Raw genomic sequence first — 17975 nt, forward strand, 5'->3', positions numbered from 1 at the left:
AAGAAAGCTCATTCAGAGTGGTTTGATTGGAATGCTCCATTCTAAAGAAACTTTCTGACTTTCGTTCCTTTACAGTGGCGGTTATAGGAACCAGTAGTTGCGTGGGACTATAGTTGTTTTATTTGATGTCCAAAAAGTGAACCTTCTGAGCGTCCTCTGAGTTTAAAATGTTGAAATTGGTTTGGAATGTTGATAATGGTGGTTGGGATAGTGTAGTGGTTAACACCTCTGCCTTCTACACTGTAGACTGGGGTTCAATCCCCACCTGGGCAAACATCCTACCTATCAATAAGAGTCCTTGGGCAAGACTCCTAACACCACCTTGGCCTACCTATGTAAAAATAATCAAATTGTAAGTCGCTCTGGATAAGAGTGTCAGCCAAATGCTGTAAATGTTATGGTTAAATAGTGGTAAATCAGAAAAAAATATGTACTATTCTGTCTTACAACACCCTGCGTGTAACCCTCCACCAGGAATGGATAAAAAGATGATTTAGGCCAAAAACTTCAGGCAATGTATTTGTATTAGTGACATTAAACTCTTCAGACGTCTGGTTCCTATCACTACCACTGTGAACTGTTCTTGGCATGTTTCTCATCAAACAATGCTGAATGTTTGATTAATCTGTAGAATTCCACTTTAAGCATTCTTCTGTAGCACTGTAGTTGAGCTGTTCTTTAGTTAGAGAACAAATAAAGAAAAGCTTGACTGTAAAATCAAATAAACATCAGTGTTAATAAAGAGAATACTTGTTTTCTAAAAGAATCATGTGGCATTCAGGAATCATATGGCATTCACGCCTTAAACATTGATCTTTTTTGACACTGTCAAGCTTTCCTCCAGTTTGTTTTCAAACGAGGGAAAAGTCTCGACTAAACACTGTGATGCGTTTTTAAAAAAGGCTACAGAAAAGTGCTTATAACCTAACGTGGATTACAGTGTATATGAGGGATCTAAATCTTACTGCTGGAGCTATTAACATAGTTACAAAGCAGAGTGTACCAGTCTCTTCGTCACAGCACTGACAGTGTGACTTAAAGTGGTGTCTGACAGTTGCATCACAGCCTGATAGACTGTTGACTGTCATTATGCCTGTAGGTGGCAGTGCATGCCAGGTTAATAACAATGACCTCATACTAGTCTTAGCCAAGACTACAGAAGCAGCTGTTAGAGCTGAGCTGTGCTGATCTTACCTAATGTGTGGTGAACGTTTTATAGTGGAGTTTTATATCTTGTTTCGTATGCACATTTTGTATATTTGTAATTTATTTTTACTCAAATAACGTGATTGACAAGCTGTGGATTAACATTTGATGCAAAAAAATAAAATTCCCTTTGTAAGAATTTTGATTACAGTGCACAATAGTGGAATATTGTGATTTATTTTTTGTGGTGGTCAATAATGAATGGTCCATTTTATTATAAACTAGAAGCCATTGAGCATGGAGTTTTGTTTGCCTTTTTCATGTGCCCTTCCCCCCCATTTTGGCAGGGTACAGTTTGAGTTTGTAGCTTGAACATTGATAGTTGGTCAGTAGAGATCATGCTGGCCCTCTCAGGGTTCTGAGGAAGTTGACACATACACTGTAACCACATGTAGCTTTCCAATATGTGCCACACACGTGTTCATCTCAAAAGCACTGTAATCATAATGAAAGGTGTTTTTTATTTTTGAAATTGCATTAGAACTACCAGGCTGTGGGTGGTGAATGATAATAAACAAGTGCATATCGCTTCTGTCAGAACAAAAAACTTGTATGTCCATTTTTGCATAATGTGAAAATACCTGTTGTTCTTTACATTGTATGTAAATTTCATGATGATTGGACCAAAATAAACAACCCAAAATGACATGGAAAAATCTGGTTCCATTGACTTACGTTGCAAGTATAGTATGTTTTTTCCTCCTCCTGTAAAGTTACCATTTTGGACATATGAGGTTTTGTTCCGACACTGTTTAAAAACCTTTTTTGGCTGCTTAAAATGCCCAGGTTAACAAAGAGGCTTTCCTGTACTGATTCAAGCAATTGGTAGTTAATCAATGCTAAACATCCTACTTGTTTTTGCCAGCATTATTCTAGTTTTCACAGTTTTATGCTTTATTGTGTGAAAATGTGCTTATAAAGTAAGATATAACACAAAAATGACTTCCCATAGGCTTCCATTGGGCTTAGACTGGGACAGAAATATTCCTTTTCTAAATTGTAATACACAGATGATGCAGTAGCACAATGGTGTGGGTAGTGATGTATTTCTGCACGTCGTCTTTTCTCTCAGGAACATGAAAATAGTATGACGTTTAAAGCTAACAATGTTTGCTACAGTCAAAAACTTCATCTCAGATTCATCTTTCACATCACAAGATGAGGCTGTGATGTAGTTGAGCTGGTTTATGTTGGGTTATTGTTGCACAAGAACTTTCTGAAACTGGATGTAGTTCTGTGCCCTGTAGCTATAGGAGATTTCTGTGCTGCATCTTACTTTAGAATGGCATGTGTTTTGTATCAAAAGATAATAATGATTAAAAAAAACCTCTGGACACTGACGTTTTTGAGGGCACAATCCTGTAATTTGAATATTCTCAACACTATTCTTGTGTTGTTGAGAGCTGAGATCCTTTTGGTGGGTAATGAACGATCATTTTATTCACTTTCATTTAGTTATAAGAAGTTGGCTTCATGTTTCATTTGATTATAAATTGATTATAAGTGCAATTCTGTGTTGTGTGGTGACAATGTGCTGTGGTCATGTTGTGAATGAAATTTTACTCAGCACTATAGTGCGTTGTCACAGTTTCCAAAGCCATAGAGAAAGCCATGAGAAAATGTAACATTTTTAAAATAGCATATCACTATTCAGCACCACACCAGCGACAAAAGACCAGGCTGAATGTGGTGCTGTTTCCCTCTTCATAAGTCTGAAATTTAATATGATTGTGTTTGAATTGTACATGACATAATAATTTTATTATTCAGTTTGTATGAATTATTGTTTTTATTTTTTAATGAGTAAAAGTCCAATTTCTATATTTTGGTTTGTATTGTTAAATGTGAAAATAAAACATTATTAACACTTGGTTTTTTAGCTGTTTATTTTGATTTGTGAGAAGAAATACAAATGGAAAACCTGTTCAAGCATCACTCTTGAAGATCTGGATTATACAGGTGTATGCATAAGTTTTGGCGCTCATGGTCAAATGATGTTTTGTTGATTTTCTAGGTGACGAAACATTACACATCCTCTACAGAGAACACACTTCTGCACATTTTAATTGCACAGTTACTGTTGAACTGCTGATTTAACATATTGGATTGTAAAGCATAAAACGTGGCCTGTGCAAAAGTTACGGCACATTTTATATTTTATGTTTTTCCCCTAAATGTTAAACTCTATTTATGCTTGTTCCCTGTTGAGGATGTGTGAACATATTCTCACTGAGAAAACCAACAAAACACGTACAGTGACAGGGAGTATTCAAACATTTATATATGACCGTATGTTTCCCATAAACATTTATTGTATATATATCTGCTCAAGGTCTTTAGAATGAACTATGAATAATGAATGTAATATCTGTAATGTTAGTGGAAAAGGCCAACGAGTTGTAACTGTTCTCTAGCAAGTAGCTGGAAGTAAGATTCATTAAAAACTTTATTAAGCTGCAGGGGATTGTCTTATCCAGCATTTATCAGAAAAGGAACTGAAGCTTGTTAGACTCTGTTCTCTTTTTTGGGGGTCATTTGGTTTATAATAAACTAATAATATTAAAAAAATAGAAAAAATGAGAGGTTCATGCAGCAGTGAAGCAGTCCAGTAAACAGCTATATCTGTGTTTTCATTAAACTGTCTGATGTTGAAAAAATGATTGTACCAAATAAATGTTTCGTTTCCACCCTGTTCTTCCACTCCTCGCATCCGTAAGATCTTCTATATATTTTTGATGCCTGCATTTACTGGTTTTCACTGAAATGCAAAGCCCATATAATGCTTATTAGAAGACTCTGGGGTATTACTTTCCATCCACTTAAAGGAATGTTGGTGTTTGCTCCCATCTCTGGCAGTCACAGCCGTAGCCAGTGTAGCTTTTATTACAGATAACCATTCACGCGATAACAGGATAACAGTAGGATACATTAAAGCTCAGCATCCACATATCAGACTCAATGTCCTTCTGAACATCAACCCAGCAAAAAAGACGAGGACAAGAAAAACAATAGAAGAGTGAATCCTTTCGGATTGAAAACTGACAGCAAGGGATTAACAAAATGTTTTGTTTATTGCGTAAATTGACTGATGTAGATATATAATTATACAGATCCGTGTGTATAAAGGTTGTATGTGAAGGTATTTTTCTGGCGAATCTCGAGCTGCGTATATAAAACGTAGCTATCCTTACAATCACTAACAAACAGACACGAACTGGATCCATACTAGCCAATCACAGCGCAGAAGGTGGGACCAAATCAACCAATCTCAGCGCAGAAGGTGGGACCATATCAACCAATCCCAGCGCAGGAGGCGGGGTTTGACGGAATACGGGTGGGGAGAAAAGCCCTAACTGCTGTGTGGATGCCAGCAGGGCAGCCTCTCGCGCGTGCACGGCTGTCGTGCTCCGGTCACGGCGCTTCTCTGCGCCCCCAGAAAACACTGCGCGTGCCCTGATATCGGCGAGGAGACGAGATGTGCAGGAAAATGGCAGCCTACTGCACGATTACGGTCCATTCTTTTAATCTTCATCCAGTCGTGTAGGAGAGGGGAGCACGGTGGACGCCGCGGAATCCGCCTCTCCTATTCGCTCCTCGACCCCCGGCTTAACCTTGCTTGTCATGTTGAGGTCTTCGTTCTTCTGCTTGGCTGGATGTCGATCGAAACGTCGCATCTCGTCGAAGGATGCCGTCAGTGCGGGAGAGCAGGATTCACCCGCGCCGTGAAGGGAGGATAAACCCCAGCAACGCTTCTCTGGAAACGCATCCGTTCATTCCTTGCGTGATTCGCTGAAGCTTTGTTTGTGTCGTTTGGATATCAGTAGTCTTTAGCCTGCAGTAATGGAGAGCACGGTAAGTGTTAGTAAAACAGCCACCCTGGCTCGCTTTAGGATGCTTTGATTTGCCCGTATTGGTGATACGGCTCTTATAAATGTGGCATGGAAAGAAGCCACATCTAACTAAAGCCTGTTTTTGAGTCCATACATGGTTACAATTTGCCCCATTTATATACAGTCTACAGTGAAAAATGTGTTCAGCTAAATCCAGATTTTGTATTCACACACCACCCCAGGAGCAGATGTGCAGATCTAGAATCAGTTATTCTGACCATTACTGTAATAAACACAGAGGAGTCTGATCTGAGATCAGTCCTCTTATTCTGGACTCCTGTATTAATACCCGTTCTTGCCTAATAAGCTGGGCAGGGCTTAAATTAGTGCTGAAGGTTTTCCTGCATCAGATCATAACCCCCTTTCAAACTTTCTCAGGCCTAACTTTTGATTACATGGTTGTTAAAACACAGTCCTGCCAATCAAAAATAAGCAAGCTTCACAAATATCTAAGATGTGAGATGGAAATAGCAGCAAAATATGGCATAATATTTGCAGGTCAGTATTTTCTCTGTTGTTATAGTATGATGGATCTGGCTTCATATGACCAGGGACTGAACTAACAAGGTAAAAACGATCCATTTTGAGCCCAGGTTGACCTTAACATTTTTATTTTTGGTAAAGAGGTCACAGGTGGTGATGGACAGGAGTGCGCTGGCACGGCAGGTGGAGAGCGTGGAGAGGAGCATCGTTTTCCTGCGGCAGGAGCAGCTGACTCTGCTGCACGGCTTACACCTGGAGATCCTGTCTCTGCAGAAACGCTGCACAGGTGAGTCTCATCGCATACCACCTCTGCAGCCGTTCACACTGCCTTAGAAACACATACAATGTGCACACTTGCTAAAAGCCCCACCACGTGTTTCGTTGAGGGAGCAGAAGTTGCCCTTGCTCAGTTGCCCACGGAACAGAATGGAACAGCTACAGTGAGAAGTGCTGAAACACAGGCTTTTACCCATTAAACGCTGGACAGCTGATTTCACAGAGGCACATTCAGAGGTGCTGAAATGATGCCATAGTAGAGTAAACCAAAAACATTTTTGCCAGTTGGCTACTTCCTATTTTTTTCTTTTTTTTCGCTGAATTGAACTCACATTGACTAACATGAACATAAACCTGCAGGGCTGCTATGTAGTATTAATTGGCAAAAATGGAAAGCAACAAACTTTATACTACACTGTGCATACACAGTAAATTGCGTTTGATTGTATGGTTACTTGATGTCTTTGAGAGGTCACAGTTATCATATAATAGCAGTAACAGATGACATAACAGCTGAACCATGCAAGTTCTTAAATGGCATGCACTGAAATACATCACCCAGATTGACAAGGATGTGTAGGGTTTGAACCATTACCCAAGTCTTCATCTTAAAGGAATTGATTTTGTTTGTGAATGACCGCTGCGGTCATTGACTGTCTCAGTGGAAATGGCATGGTAAGGGATTGCATTATAGGTAGTTTTTGTTTACTTTACTCCTGCTAAGATATTGCTCAATTCTGCTAGCATGGTAATGGAAATTTCAATGTTATGTTATCAATTCTGTGTTACATCAAACAGCAAATTGTAAACACCATAGAGTCACGTGCTTTCTGGAAAAGGGAAATGCACCAAAAAACAACTGACACTTTATAGTTTGACAGTTTTTGGATGGTAGATACAGTGATAAAGATTGTATATGGATGAATATCAGCAAAGAAAAAGCATCTTTGCTTATGATTCTAGTCCTACATCATACTTTGTACGGTAGGAGGAGTCACATACGTTATTGTCAAGGCTCCTACTGTATGAAAACAGTCCAGAAATCTGCACATGTGCCTCCAGCACAGGCCCTGCTACCACGCCCAGGGAGGGCTCATTAGTGTGTGCATGTCGTAGCCAGGCTATGCCACTCATCCTCTAGTATGAGGAGGAGAAACGGCTTCCTTTCTGCCTCCCTGCCTCTCTGTGGGATAGTGCAGTCTCCACTGAGAGAGCTGCGGGTCAATAGCTTCCTGGCAATGCAGGGCTTGGGTTCTCGCCTCCAGTAATACAGTACGAGGCCAGTTCACCTGAGCCTGTCTGAGGATTTGCTGAGCCAGCTGAAAGGGAAAAAAGTGAAGATGTGCTTAATATTCATGGCTTTGCCCCTGCTGCTTGTAGGGGTTAGATCACCAAGCTGACCACTGAGCACTCCCTCTTATGCTGAATGAGGTACATTGTGTTTCCAAAAGTATTCACTCATATTGAGTGACATCTCATTCTTAATCCATAGGGTTTAATATGATGTCAGCCCACCCATTGCAGCTATAGTGGCTTCAACTCATCTGGGAAGGCTTTCCACAAGGTTTAGGAGTGTGTTTATGGGAATTTTTTGAACTCTAATTCATCTCAAAGGGGTTCAATTGGGTTGAGGTCAGGACTCTGTGCAGGCCAGTCAAGTTCTTCCACACCAAACTCGCTCATCCATGTCTTTATGCTATACCTTGCTATATACCTTGCTTGGTGCACTGGTGCACAGTCATGTTGGAACAGGAAGGGGCCATCCCCAAACTGTTCTCACAAAGTTGGGAGCATGAAACTGTCCAAAATCTCTTGGTCTGCTGAAGCATTAAGAGTTCCTTTCACTGTAACTAAGGGGCCGAGCCCAACTCCTGAAAAACAACCCCACACCATAATCCCCCCTCTACCAAACTTTACACTTGGCACAGTGCGGTCCGGAGCAGTGGGCAGCCCTGTCCATGGTACCCGAGTAGCAATTGGGGTTTAGGTGTCTTGCTCAAGGGCACTTAATTCATGGACTGTCAGCTGAGGGGTTCGAACTGGCAACCTTCCGGTCACAGGGCTGGTTCCCTAACCTCCAGCCCATGACTGCCTGACAGAGAAGCATGATTCTTCACTCCAGAGAACACGTCTCCACTGCTCTAGAGTCCAGTGGCAGCACTTTACACCACTGCATTCCACTTTGCATTGCGCTTGGTGATGTAAGGCTTGGATGCAGCTGCTCGGCCATGGAAACCCATTCCATGAAGCTCTGTATGCCCTGTTTTTGAGCTAATCTGAAGGACACATGAAGTTTGGAAGTCTGTAGCGACTGACTCTGCAGAAAGTTGGCGACCTCCGCGCACTATGCACCTCAGCATCTGCTGACCCCTGACATTTTACCCTGGCCTACCACTTTGTGGCTGAGTTGCTGTCATTCCCAATCGCTTCCACTTTGTTATAATACCACTAACAGTTGACTGTGGAAGGTTTCATAATGAGGAAATTTCATAACTGGACTTGTTGTACAGGTGGCATCCTGTCACGGTACCACGCTGGAATTCACTGAGCTCCTGAGAGCGACCCATTGTTTCACAAATGTCTGTAGAAGCAGTCTGCAGGCCTAGGGGCTTGGTTTTATACACCTGTGGCCATGGAAGTGATTGGAACACCAGAATTCAATGATTTGGATGGGTGAGTGAATACTTTTGGCAATCTAGTTTATGTACTCCCACAATGGCCTGATTCTATCAGAGTCCCTTTTGTATTTCCAGAATATGAATGGTGATACAGGAGCAACGCAAAGAAATGGGGGGTAAAATTCAGTCACACAGAACCTAACCTGCAGGTTAAATAAAGCTGTATGTGAACTGCCTGTAACTAATAATCTGTTGTATTTTTACAGAACTCACCCACGAGTTGAACATGAAACCTCCTGGCAAAAGTGAAGCAGGTGAGTGATATCTAGAGGTGGGCAAGGTATTATTATTATTATCATTATTATTGCCAACAACTTTTATAGAGTGCTTTTCATACCAATGGCTCAAATGCTTTACAAACAGGTGATAAAGCTCAACAGTAATAGAAAAAAACTATAAGCATTAACTAAAAATCATATAAGGCAATTATTAATTTAAAAAGATAAATACCAGAAAATATGTACAAATTTAATTAAATGCTAAGTTAAAGAGATAGAACATTTACTAAAAATGTGCACTGAGCTTGACCGTCTAATAAAAGGTGGAATGGAGTTCCACAGTTTTGAAGCATAATAACAGAATGAGGCCTCCCACATTTTCTGAATTACAGGGAAGGCATTTGCAGAAGGTCAGTATTTTCAGATGTAAGGTCACATGTTGGAATATAAATAGACAAACATTTTGTGAGATATGCAGGTGCTAGGTCATTTACAACCTAGTAAATTTACAACCTAGAAGTACTACAACCTAGTAAGAGAACTTTAAAAACTGTCCTAAAAGATATAAGTATCCAGTGCAGGTCTTACAAAATGGGGGTGATAGATCTTTTTTCTTTCTTTTTTTTTGTCAGATTCTATACTGCTACATTATGTTTGAGTTGTAGAGGCTGTATTGTTTTCTTAGGATATTTTAATAGACATGAGGGCAGAACTGCAAGGCTCTCATCAGGTCATCCATCTTCTGATCTCTCCACTTCAGCCTCCACCTCTCCTCCTCTGGCAGATTGATCTCTTGCTCCCCCCCCACGCTCTTGTTTTCAGTACAGTCCCAGTGGGGATATCCAATTACAGCTTGTTTTTTGCTGAGATTATGTTGGTCAGGGAAACGGTGAGGATGTCTGCAGTATTAGTAAAAATGACTGCAAAATTAGGCCATCATATTCGCCATACAGTGGAAACTGATTCACTGTAAGAATAATATGTGTCAGGCATAAGTATAACAATGAATTAGTTCAACATGAAACAGAATTAACTGTATTTGTGATCTCTTAAATGCCTCAGTCCAGTAGCTTCTGCAGGTAATCAACTAGATAAAAAAAAACAGCACAATAAATCGAAAGCCTGATTTCAAGTAATATTTTGTCTTGGGTAGGATGTAGTGCTTTTTTTTCACAATACTGCCTAAAGGGACATTTATAGGCAGATGGGGCACTTCCTTGGGGTAAAATATTCAGAATAACGTTTTGTCTTGACGTAATGTTAACAAGTGCTAAATAGCTAATTAAACAAAGCGGTAATTAACCAATTGTTTTTTTTTGGAGCAAAATACAGAAGAGCAGCCTGGGCTTCAGTAGGGAGAATGGTGGTGGATGTGAATGGAAGGAGTCTGGAGCAAAAGCTACAGAATTGATGAGGAGCAGAGGAGGATCAGATAACACTGCATTTTCTATATTCACTGCATGAGCTCATCTGAGTCTGGCCTGCTGGGTAAATGAGGGCATTAGGAGCAGGGAATACCCGTAGAGGCCTTGATGCTCCTGCACTTGCAATAGAGGGATATAAAGGGAGGCAGTATAAGTCACAGATGGTCTCATGTGGAGGTGAAGATGTCCCAATGCTCTGAGTGTAATTAGTTTTCAATGTATTTACTGTGCATTCTATACCTGATATATTGCATCATTGTTGATGTGATGGTGCATAACGTCCCTGGGTGTGTTTTTGAACAATTGGCCATCTGTCACATCGGTGCACTCATCCGTGATCATGTCATAAATATATGTGATACACTTGGACGGAATACCACATGGCAGTGATATTGCAACATATTGCAATATGTTATTAAAAGAGAACAAAAGCAAAGTGGTTAAAGAGTTTCTGCACCATTTTGAAGAAAATGTTCATTTATCTGAGCACCTACTGAAACCCATCTGGTAAGTCTGCAATTGGTCTGGATGCTCACAGCACATAATGAACAATTCTGTGACTGGTTATAGAGTTAATAGAGCTACCATTTACTAATTCTTATAGCTTTCCAAACCTACTATTTAATTGGGCCTACTATTTAAATAGCCTATTTGAAAGGAATAGTATCAACTGTTCATTTAGTTTTAAACAGTTTAGGAACGTTACATTGGGGTTGGAATGGAAGAACCGAAAAGATTAAATATTGGTTCTACTTGGATTTGTTGATTTTGATTTTGTTTCTGAGCCCTGGTCTTTTCATAAAAATCTGAATGAAAATCAGGCAGTAATGCCTATTTCCCATACTGTACCCACTCTAGCTTCAGTATATCAGTGGATCAGACTGTAACTATCGTAGCCAAAGGTGTTTTTTTGTGGTGTCTGATAGCCCTGAACAGATGGCTCACCCTGCCAGAGGTCTGGCCAGAGCTGAGATTGGTTGTTAAGGATTTGCTCAATAATTCTCTAATCCTTGCCCATTCCCACTCATGCCCACTGTTTTTTGTCAGACTTTCCCTCCAAACCTCATCAATCAGATTAGATGGGAATATGCTTTTGGAGTCTAGTGCCTAATTTAAATCAGAAGGGATTGTTCATATAGTTAGAGCTTTTTCAGTTAACAGACTCAATCTTATGACATCTGTGCTATTTTAAGCTTCCTTGGGCGAGAAGCCTGCTAAAAGTACTCACTGATGGATCTGGTGTGGATTTGTATTTTCACAGATACAGGCTAATGGCTTAAGTATGTCTTAAAGTCAACCTGAAATCAGAAAGGACCATTTTTTTACATGGTCAGTGTTTATCTTTGGTCACATTCAGGGTGATTCACCATATCATTTAAAGGGAAAAATGTAATGACTTTTGTGTGCCACTACAATGTCTTGTGATTCATGTTTTTAAAAAAGTAACCCGTAATAGTAAAATAATCTTGGCATATAACCTTGGGCCAAAATACAGCACTTAATTATAAGCCATATAAACAGAATATCACCAGATAAAAATTACACATATACATACTTTCAGGACTATTTGGAAAGATAGCAACAAATATTTTCATTCTGGCACATTTCATTCGGGATACATGCACAAAAAACTCATATCAAGAAAAAAGTGCATATGTGTCAGTTTGGTAGTGTTTCGGTTTTCAACCTAACAAATAAAGAACCGCTGGATGTTAACAGTATTAAATGCCAAATGTGCAGAATGTACTTAATATATTATTATATATTACCATCAGGAAAATGCAAGATATATGTAAGGTATGGCTCTGTAACACTCACATGTGATAGTTAGTAACTAAATTTGCATTGCGACAATTCTGCAGTCTTTTGTCTAAATTTACATTATTGCCCAAGCTTATTAGCCAATAATGTTTTCTCTCTCCCTCTCAGCACCTAAAGTGGTACCAAAACCTTTGGACACTTTAACCATGGGTAAACTTTAACTAAGTTCTTCACTTTTTAAGAGTTTAACAAAATTATATTTGTTTAATTTTGGCGGCACATTAAACTAATGGTAGACTTTTCGTGTGGAGAAATCCTGCACACGAATTCTAAACAGACTGCACTAAAGCTATTGTAAAGCAGAGAGGTGGAAAAGTCAGTCTCAGGCTGTTTTCCTTACAGCTTGTGTTTAAGCACTCAGGAAGTGTACAGAGGCGTTTAGGATGCAACCCTGATGTGCAAAGAAACTGTTCAAACATTGACAATCTGAAACACACCAGCCGTATTGGGAAACAATACTTTGGCAAAAAGAAAATTACTGTCTTGGAGTAATCTGTTTAAAATAAATGTCACAGTTTGACATTTTTTTTCCTAACACATTGAACATAATACATTTTTAAGTATGGTACAAACATTCAACTATTTTGGGGTCACTAGCTATGTAAGGACCCTCAAGAACATCATGGTTCACTGTGAAATATGTCACGTTATGATTTCTGACACTTTTGTGTGTATCTGTGATGCGTGTGCACATCAGAGGTGCAAGAGGAAGAGGAGCAGCTGGAGGCACGCTGCCGGGACGTGGAGGGCAGGCTGCAGGAGCAGCAGCAATCGCAGTGCGTGCTCAGGACAGAGCTGACCCACAAGGGGGCACTGGTGGGTGCGCTGCGGGCCAGCCTCAAGGAGAAAGAGCGCCGTTTTCTGGAGGAGCTGAAGCGCCGCAGCCACAGGAGCACAGCGCTGAACACTGAGCTGCAGAAACAGACTGAGGCCGCTGCCTACCTGTCCTTTCAGCTGCACGCAGCCAGGCAGAAGCTTCAGCAGCAGAGAAGGAAGCAAGCCGCTTTGGAGAAGCTTCCAGCTTCAATTGCAGAAAAACCTTCAACACACAGCCAGCCACAGCAAATCCCAAGTGTCAAACCCAAGCGCCGCAGCGGTTCTAGACCGTCCTCGCAACTCCGGGCTGAACGGGCCAGAGAGTGTGTGCCTCGAGAGAGGGTGACGGGCCCAGAGGAGCCCACAGCCATGCCGGACCCTGCGCTCTTCCTCCGTTCACGAAGGTTAGCCTCTCGGCCGAGACCTCTACACGCGCAGGGGGCAGTCGGCGGAGAGCAGTCGGATGAACCAGATCAGGGAGACTCAGCAAGCAGGGTGGTTACCACGGCCACTGTAGCTACAGCAGCTGCCGCTGAGAGCAAGGCGGACTGACTCTGCCATCCTGCTGCTTTAACACCTGCATAAACTGCCTGCTTCTTTCAGTGCTGTTTACCTCTGTGAACTGAAAAAACCTCTCTGTTTGTAACAGTGGTAGACATGTTTTTCTATATTTGCCATGTGATTTCATTCCACTGGACTTGCACCTAACGTGTTAAAGGAACAGGTCAGTGAAAAAGTTAATGCACAATTTTCCCTTGACTCAAATGTAATTGTGCAGCTGAAACGTTTGGTGTCTGAAGTTTGTTTCTTTATTTTTACGCTGGAGCTACAAACAAAAATCTCATATGGACTAATACACATAAAATGGGCAAAAACAATGCCATGCAGTATGAAAAACCACATATGCAAGTCTGTTTGAGATTTGGTAACAATGCGGTTCAGTTTCAGTCAGGCATTTGATGATTTAAGCAAAGTTTAATGCTAATGATGCTTATAGCAAACGAGCACCCATTACTTGGCTACATTGAAGAGAAAATCCTCAGATTGTTCAAGACGTCTGCATAAGAAACTTGCATTCAGAATTGTTCACAATGGTGATGACAGGAACCAGGTGTAGTTTAAAAGTGTTTAATGCCTCTAAAAGCTACCTCACTGTGAGCTTTTAGTTAGGAAATGCTGCCTAATGCCTAATACACTGTTTTGTGATAGTTTTGAGGGACGATTTTCACTTAAAACTTTTTTTTATTTCATTAAAAGAGTAGACATCATCTCCCCTGGTTCTTATCATCTATATTGTAAAGAAAACCAAGTTGGCACATCTGTCATCAAACCACTCTGAAGGACTGAGTTGTGCAGACTTTTTGAAAAATCTTTAGAATTCCTCTAAACTTTTAGCTCCAGCAAAAACATAAAGAAGCCAACTTTGATCACCAAACAAACCTTGGCTGATCAACAATATTTAGGATGAGGGGAAAGATGTGTAAATTTGGGTTCTCACTGAATTATTCCTGTACATAATGGAATGATAAGATTTATGCTTTAGTTCTTGTTGCGCAAAATATAGTGCATTGGTATTAATGGCCAGTGGACAACACTGTTGTGTGGTTCTGCCTTGCCTTAGGAAGGACAGCCATAGGGCAGCTCATAGTTGTCCATATGGTAATGTATCTTTGTCTTTTGGTTTTGAGACTTCCGTTTGACTTGGTTATTTCTTACTTGCATACTCTTGCTGTTGTGCGCAGCGGTTAGTCTTGTTTGTTGTCATTTTTGTTCCATATCTCCACGCATCAACACACTTTTATTAACTGTGCTACACTGCAGTGCATGCAGATATGATCACTGTAATTTCATTCTCAACTTTTGGCCCTTTGCTCAAAAATAATAACCTGTTGCTTAATCAGTACAGCGAAGATGCGCTAGCAAAGATCTGTGAGGTATGCATTTTAGATTAGGCCAAATATGGAAATAGGTAAAACTGTCAGGGCTGTTTTATGATGTATGCAATTACAGAACGTGTGAGTCTTTGCCTTTGTTCATAGATGTGACCGGTCAGGGCCTGACCAATATAACAATTGGCAAATATCATGGTTCTACAGATTTGCCTGTAGCATTATGATAAAGCACTGATATTTACTGGATCATTTTGTATTTGTGACATTTCCTCCTCTGATGGGAGGAAAACCTTTAATAAGGATTTAATGCCAATATGCTCAGAAAAGCATATTATTACATATGGATTGTTATTTATCACGATACTGATAGATATTGTCATATTGCCCAGTTCTACTTTATACTGATGTACCAGTCTTTATAGAGGCACACATTTGTTACAGTGATGCATGTACTGGTACATTTGAACACTTTGGCAAGAGGATAAAATGTTACGCCTTCAATAGAGAGATGAAAAATAAGAACTAATTAACAGAAAACAGCAAAATCATTCATGATTGAGCTAGGAAGCTCTGCCCCCTGTACTGCAATATTTAGCCCATTTCTGACTGTACTTTTCTTTTGTTTAAGATGTGATAATAGATAACTGATGATTATACTTGACAACTTACAGTTGACAACTATTTTTTATATTTATGCAGTAATATTAGTCAGTAAAACAAAAAGGTTAACTAAAATGTGTTAATTTAGTTTAATTGTTGCCCAGATGGACTTAAACTTGATAGTATTAGCCTATATTAACTTCTACTGGAATTTTCTTTTCTTAAAATCACAAACTTTTCATACCAGTTGGGCCCAAGAGGAGTTGGGTCATTGTCAGAAAGTTGCCCATAATCAGTCAGAAGCTCAGCCCTGATTGATGCAAGAACAGTTTATCATTTTAAATGCCATACATAAGCAAAGTAGGCATGCAGCCCAAGTTACTTTGGTGATGTAGCCTGGTTAAAAGTGATGGCATGAAGGCACCTCTACCCAGAGTCAGCCTCCGTCTTTTTTAAAGAAAACAGCGTTGTATGTAATTCATGAGAAAAGCAGTTTTTAAACCTAATCTCATGACTTTAAATTGGTTGTCGTGTCCTAATAGCGTTCCTTTCTCAACCACTTGATGGCTCTGTTGTGTGACTTATACTCCTATAAGATGTTATGCAGATATGACATCAAATAGGATGTTAACAGTATACTGCTTGTGCTAGCCTTGCAATATGTAGAATGTTCCATAATGTCGTAGGACAGGCTAATAAGATTTGAAGCTTAGATGGTGATAGCATGTGAAAACCTCTCCAAAAACAGTTCACAGAGGCAGCTGTCCTGGGGCAGACACCTATTAAACCGAGTAATATGGAGAATTTCCTTGCACAGTGTAATTTAATCTGTGGAAAATCAGCTGTTGGTGCTGTGGACTGCTCTTTTTTCTGAATGCACAAAAGGTGCTTGCGTTGAGCTAAAAGACCACTAAACCCCAGTCTGGTGATTGTGGCTCTTTTCAGGGCCTGCGTTTTAGGTTTAGTAAATGTTCCTGCACTGTATGTCTATAACAAATGCTTGTATTGGAACAGTGCAGAGAAGCCGAGTTTGTGCTTTACTGTGAGTTATATTAATTACAATACTGATCATTAACATATGTTGTTATGAATAAGGTTTATTTTATGGACGTTTTACATTATCAACCAAAATGTTTTTGTTATTTTTCCTTTGATTTAACAATGTATTAGCTACTACTGTGATTAGCCTTCCATGGGTGGTAGTAAGAGATATGCAATACTGCCTCAAGTGGCAACATAATCATGCTTTTCAATATACTCCTTTTTCCACATTTATCAAAAAACAAAACTTCAGCACAGCTGTGTTGTCTTGATCTGATTCTTACTGATAGTTTGAGGATTTTCTTAATCGAAAGTTTTTTTAAAGAAAAAAAAAACAAAAAAAAAACAAAAAAGTCCTGAGTGAGAAATCTAGAATCGCCTGTCTTCCCTCCTCAGAGTCATAAAACTATTTGACTGTTACACAATATGGAAAGCTTTTGTGTTATGGCAGCAGCAGGTTAGTGCTGATCTGTGCTTACAGCCAAATTTTCTTCGCAGAGTCTTAAAACAAGTTATCTGCTCAATCTCTGAGTGACATGAGATGTTAAGCACCAAAATGTTGCAATAATCCACTGTATCCTCTGTGGCACATGATTAAAGAGTTCTTATCCCAACAAGTCTGTGAAAGCCGGTCTGTGAATTGATCTCTTTATTTGGACACAGTGTCATTGGGCTGTTAATAACAAGTGACAATTCAATAGCAAACAGTACTGAGAGAACTGAGATGAGTGACAACTACTGTTAATTTAATCTAAAACGTGCAAACATACTGAAAAAACATTCATCAAAGACGACATTTAATATTTCAATGTAAGAAAGTAGCATTTGGTTAAAATAACTTAACTAGTCATAATACAGAGCCTTTATTTTACTCTTTTAAAGCTCTCTGGAAGTTACTACACTGGTGATTTGCAGATCTGCAGTGGTATAAAAAGAAGGTATGATAGAGTCTCACCACATCTCTCATATCTCTACCATTCTGACCAAAAGGATGTAGGTCTTCTAAAGAACAAAGCACTGATCACTGCTTTCTCCACATTTATAACGTGACAAACAATTAGCACATTTCTACGTGTAAAAAAAAAAAAAAAAAAAGTGTAAAAACTACTGCCACTCTGTGGGTGTTCAGTCTTGCTCACAGTGAATAGATGAGCCGTACAATTATTTTGCAGATAGTGTATTTTCGCCCAATTTCATTTACTAGTTTACATAAGAGGCCTCGAAACAGAGTACAGAGATGTTCTGACATGTTCAAACTAAAAAGAAAAGTTATAAATACAAGATTCATTTCATTATATGCACTAGACACAATGTTGCATGAATAAACGTATATATATACACACACACATACATATATATACATACATACACACACATACACAATTTATATTGTGTGTGTATATATATATATATATATATATATATATATATATATATATATTTGATTTGTTAAAGGCTTTCCTATAAGTTGAGAACAAGCATCAGTTTAAAAATAAATGAATGAACTGTGGGGTAAAACTGCAATTAAAATGGATAATCACCAATCATTTTAATTCTACATTGTATCCAGATTTAGGTAAATATCATAAATTTGTTTTTTTAGAATACCATTCACAAATGATATGGTTCA

At 39.5% G+C, this 17975-nt stretch overlaps 1 protein-coding gene across 1 annotated transcript; it reads left to right on the forward strand.

Moving 5' to 3' along the window:
• The first annotated feature begins 4376 nt into the window (after window positions 1-4376).
• Window positions 4377-16972, forward strand: si:dkey-54n8.4 (coiled-coil domain-containing protein 92). The gene is made up of 4 exons (XM_017694891.2): window positions 4377-5058; window positions 5721-5865; window positions 8740-8787; window positions 12694-16972. The coding sequence occupies exons 1-4, from the start codon at window positions 5047-5049 to the stop codon at window positions 13362-13364; spliced, it is 876 nt and encodes a 291-aa protein (XP_017550380.1). The 5' UTR covers window positions 4377-5046; the 3' UTR covers window positions 13365-16972.
• The last annotated feature ends 1003 nt before the right edge of the window (window positions 16973-17975 follow it).

The sequence above is a fragment of the Pygocentrus nattereri genome, chromosome 17 (assembly GCF_015220715.1).
Source record: "Pygocentrus nattereri isolate fPygNat1 chromosome 17, fPygNat1.pri, whole genome shotgun sequence".
In the NCBI taxonomy this organism is placed as follows: domain Eukaryota; kingdom Metazoa; phylum Chordata; class Actinopteri; order Characiformes; family Serrasalmidae; genus Pygocentrus; species Pygocentrus nattereri.

Coding starts and splice junctions, on each gene's coding strand:
- si:dkey-54n8.4 (XM_017694891.2), top strand. Junction 5,866..8,739: donor TCTGCAGAAACGCTGCACAG/GTGAGTCTCATC, acceptor GTATTTTTACAG/AACTCACCCACGAGTTGAAC. Junction 8,788..12,693: donor TCCTGGCAAAAGTGAAGCAG/GTGAGTGATATC, acceptor TGTGCACATCAG/AGGTGCAAGAGGAAGAGGAG.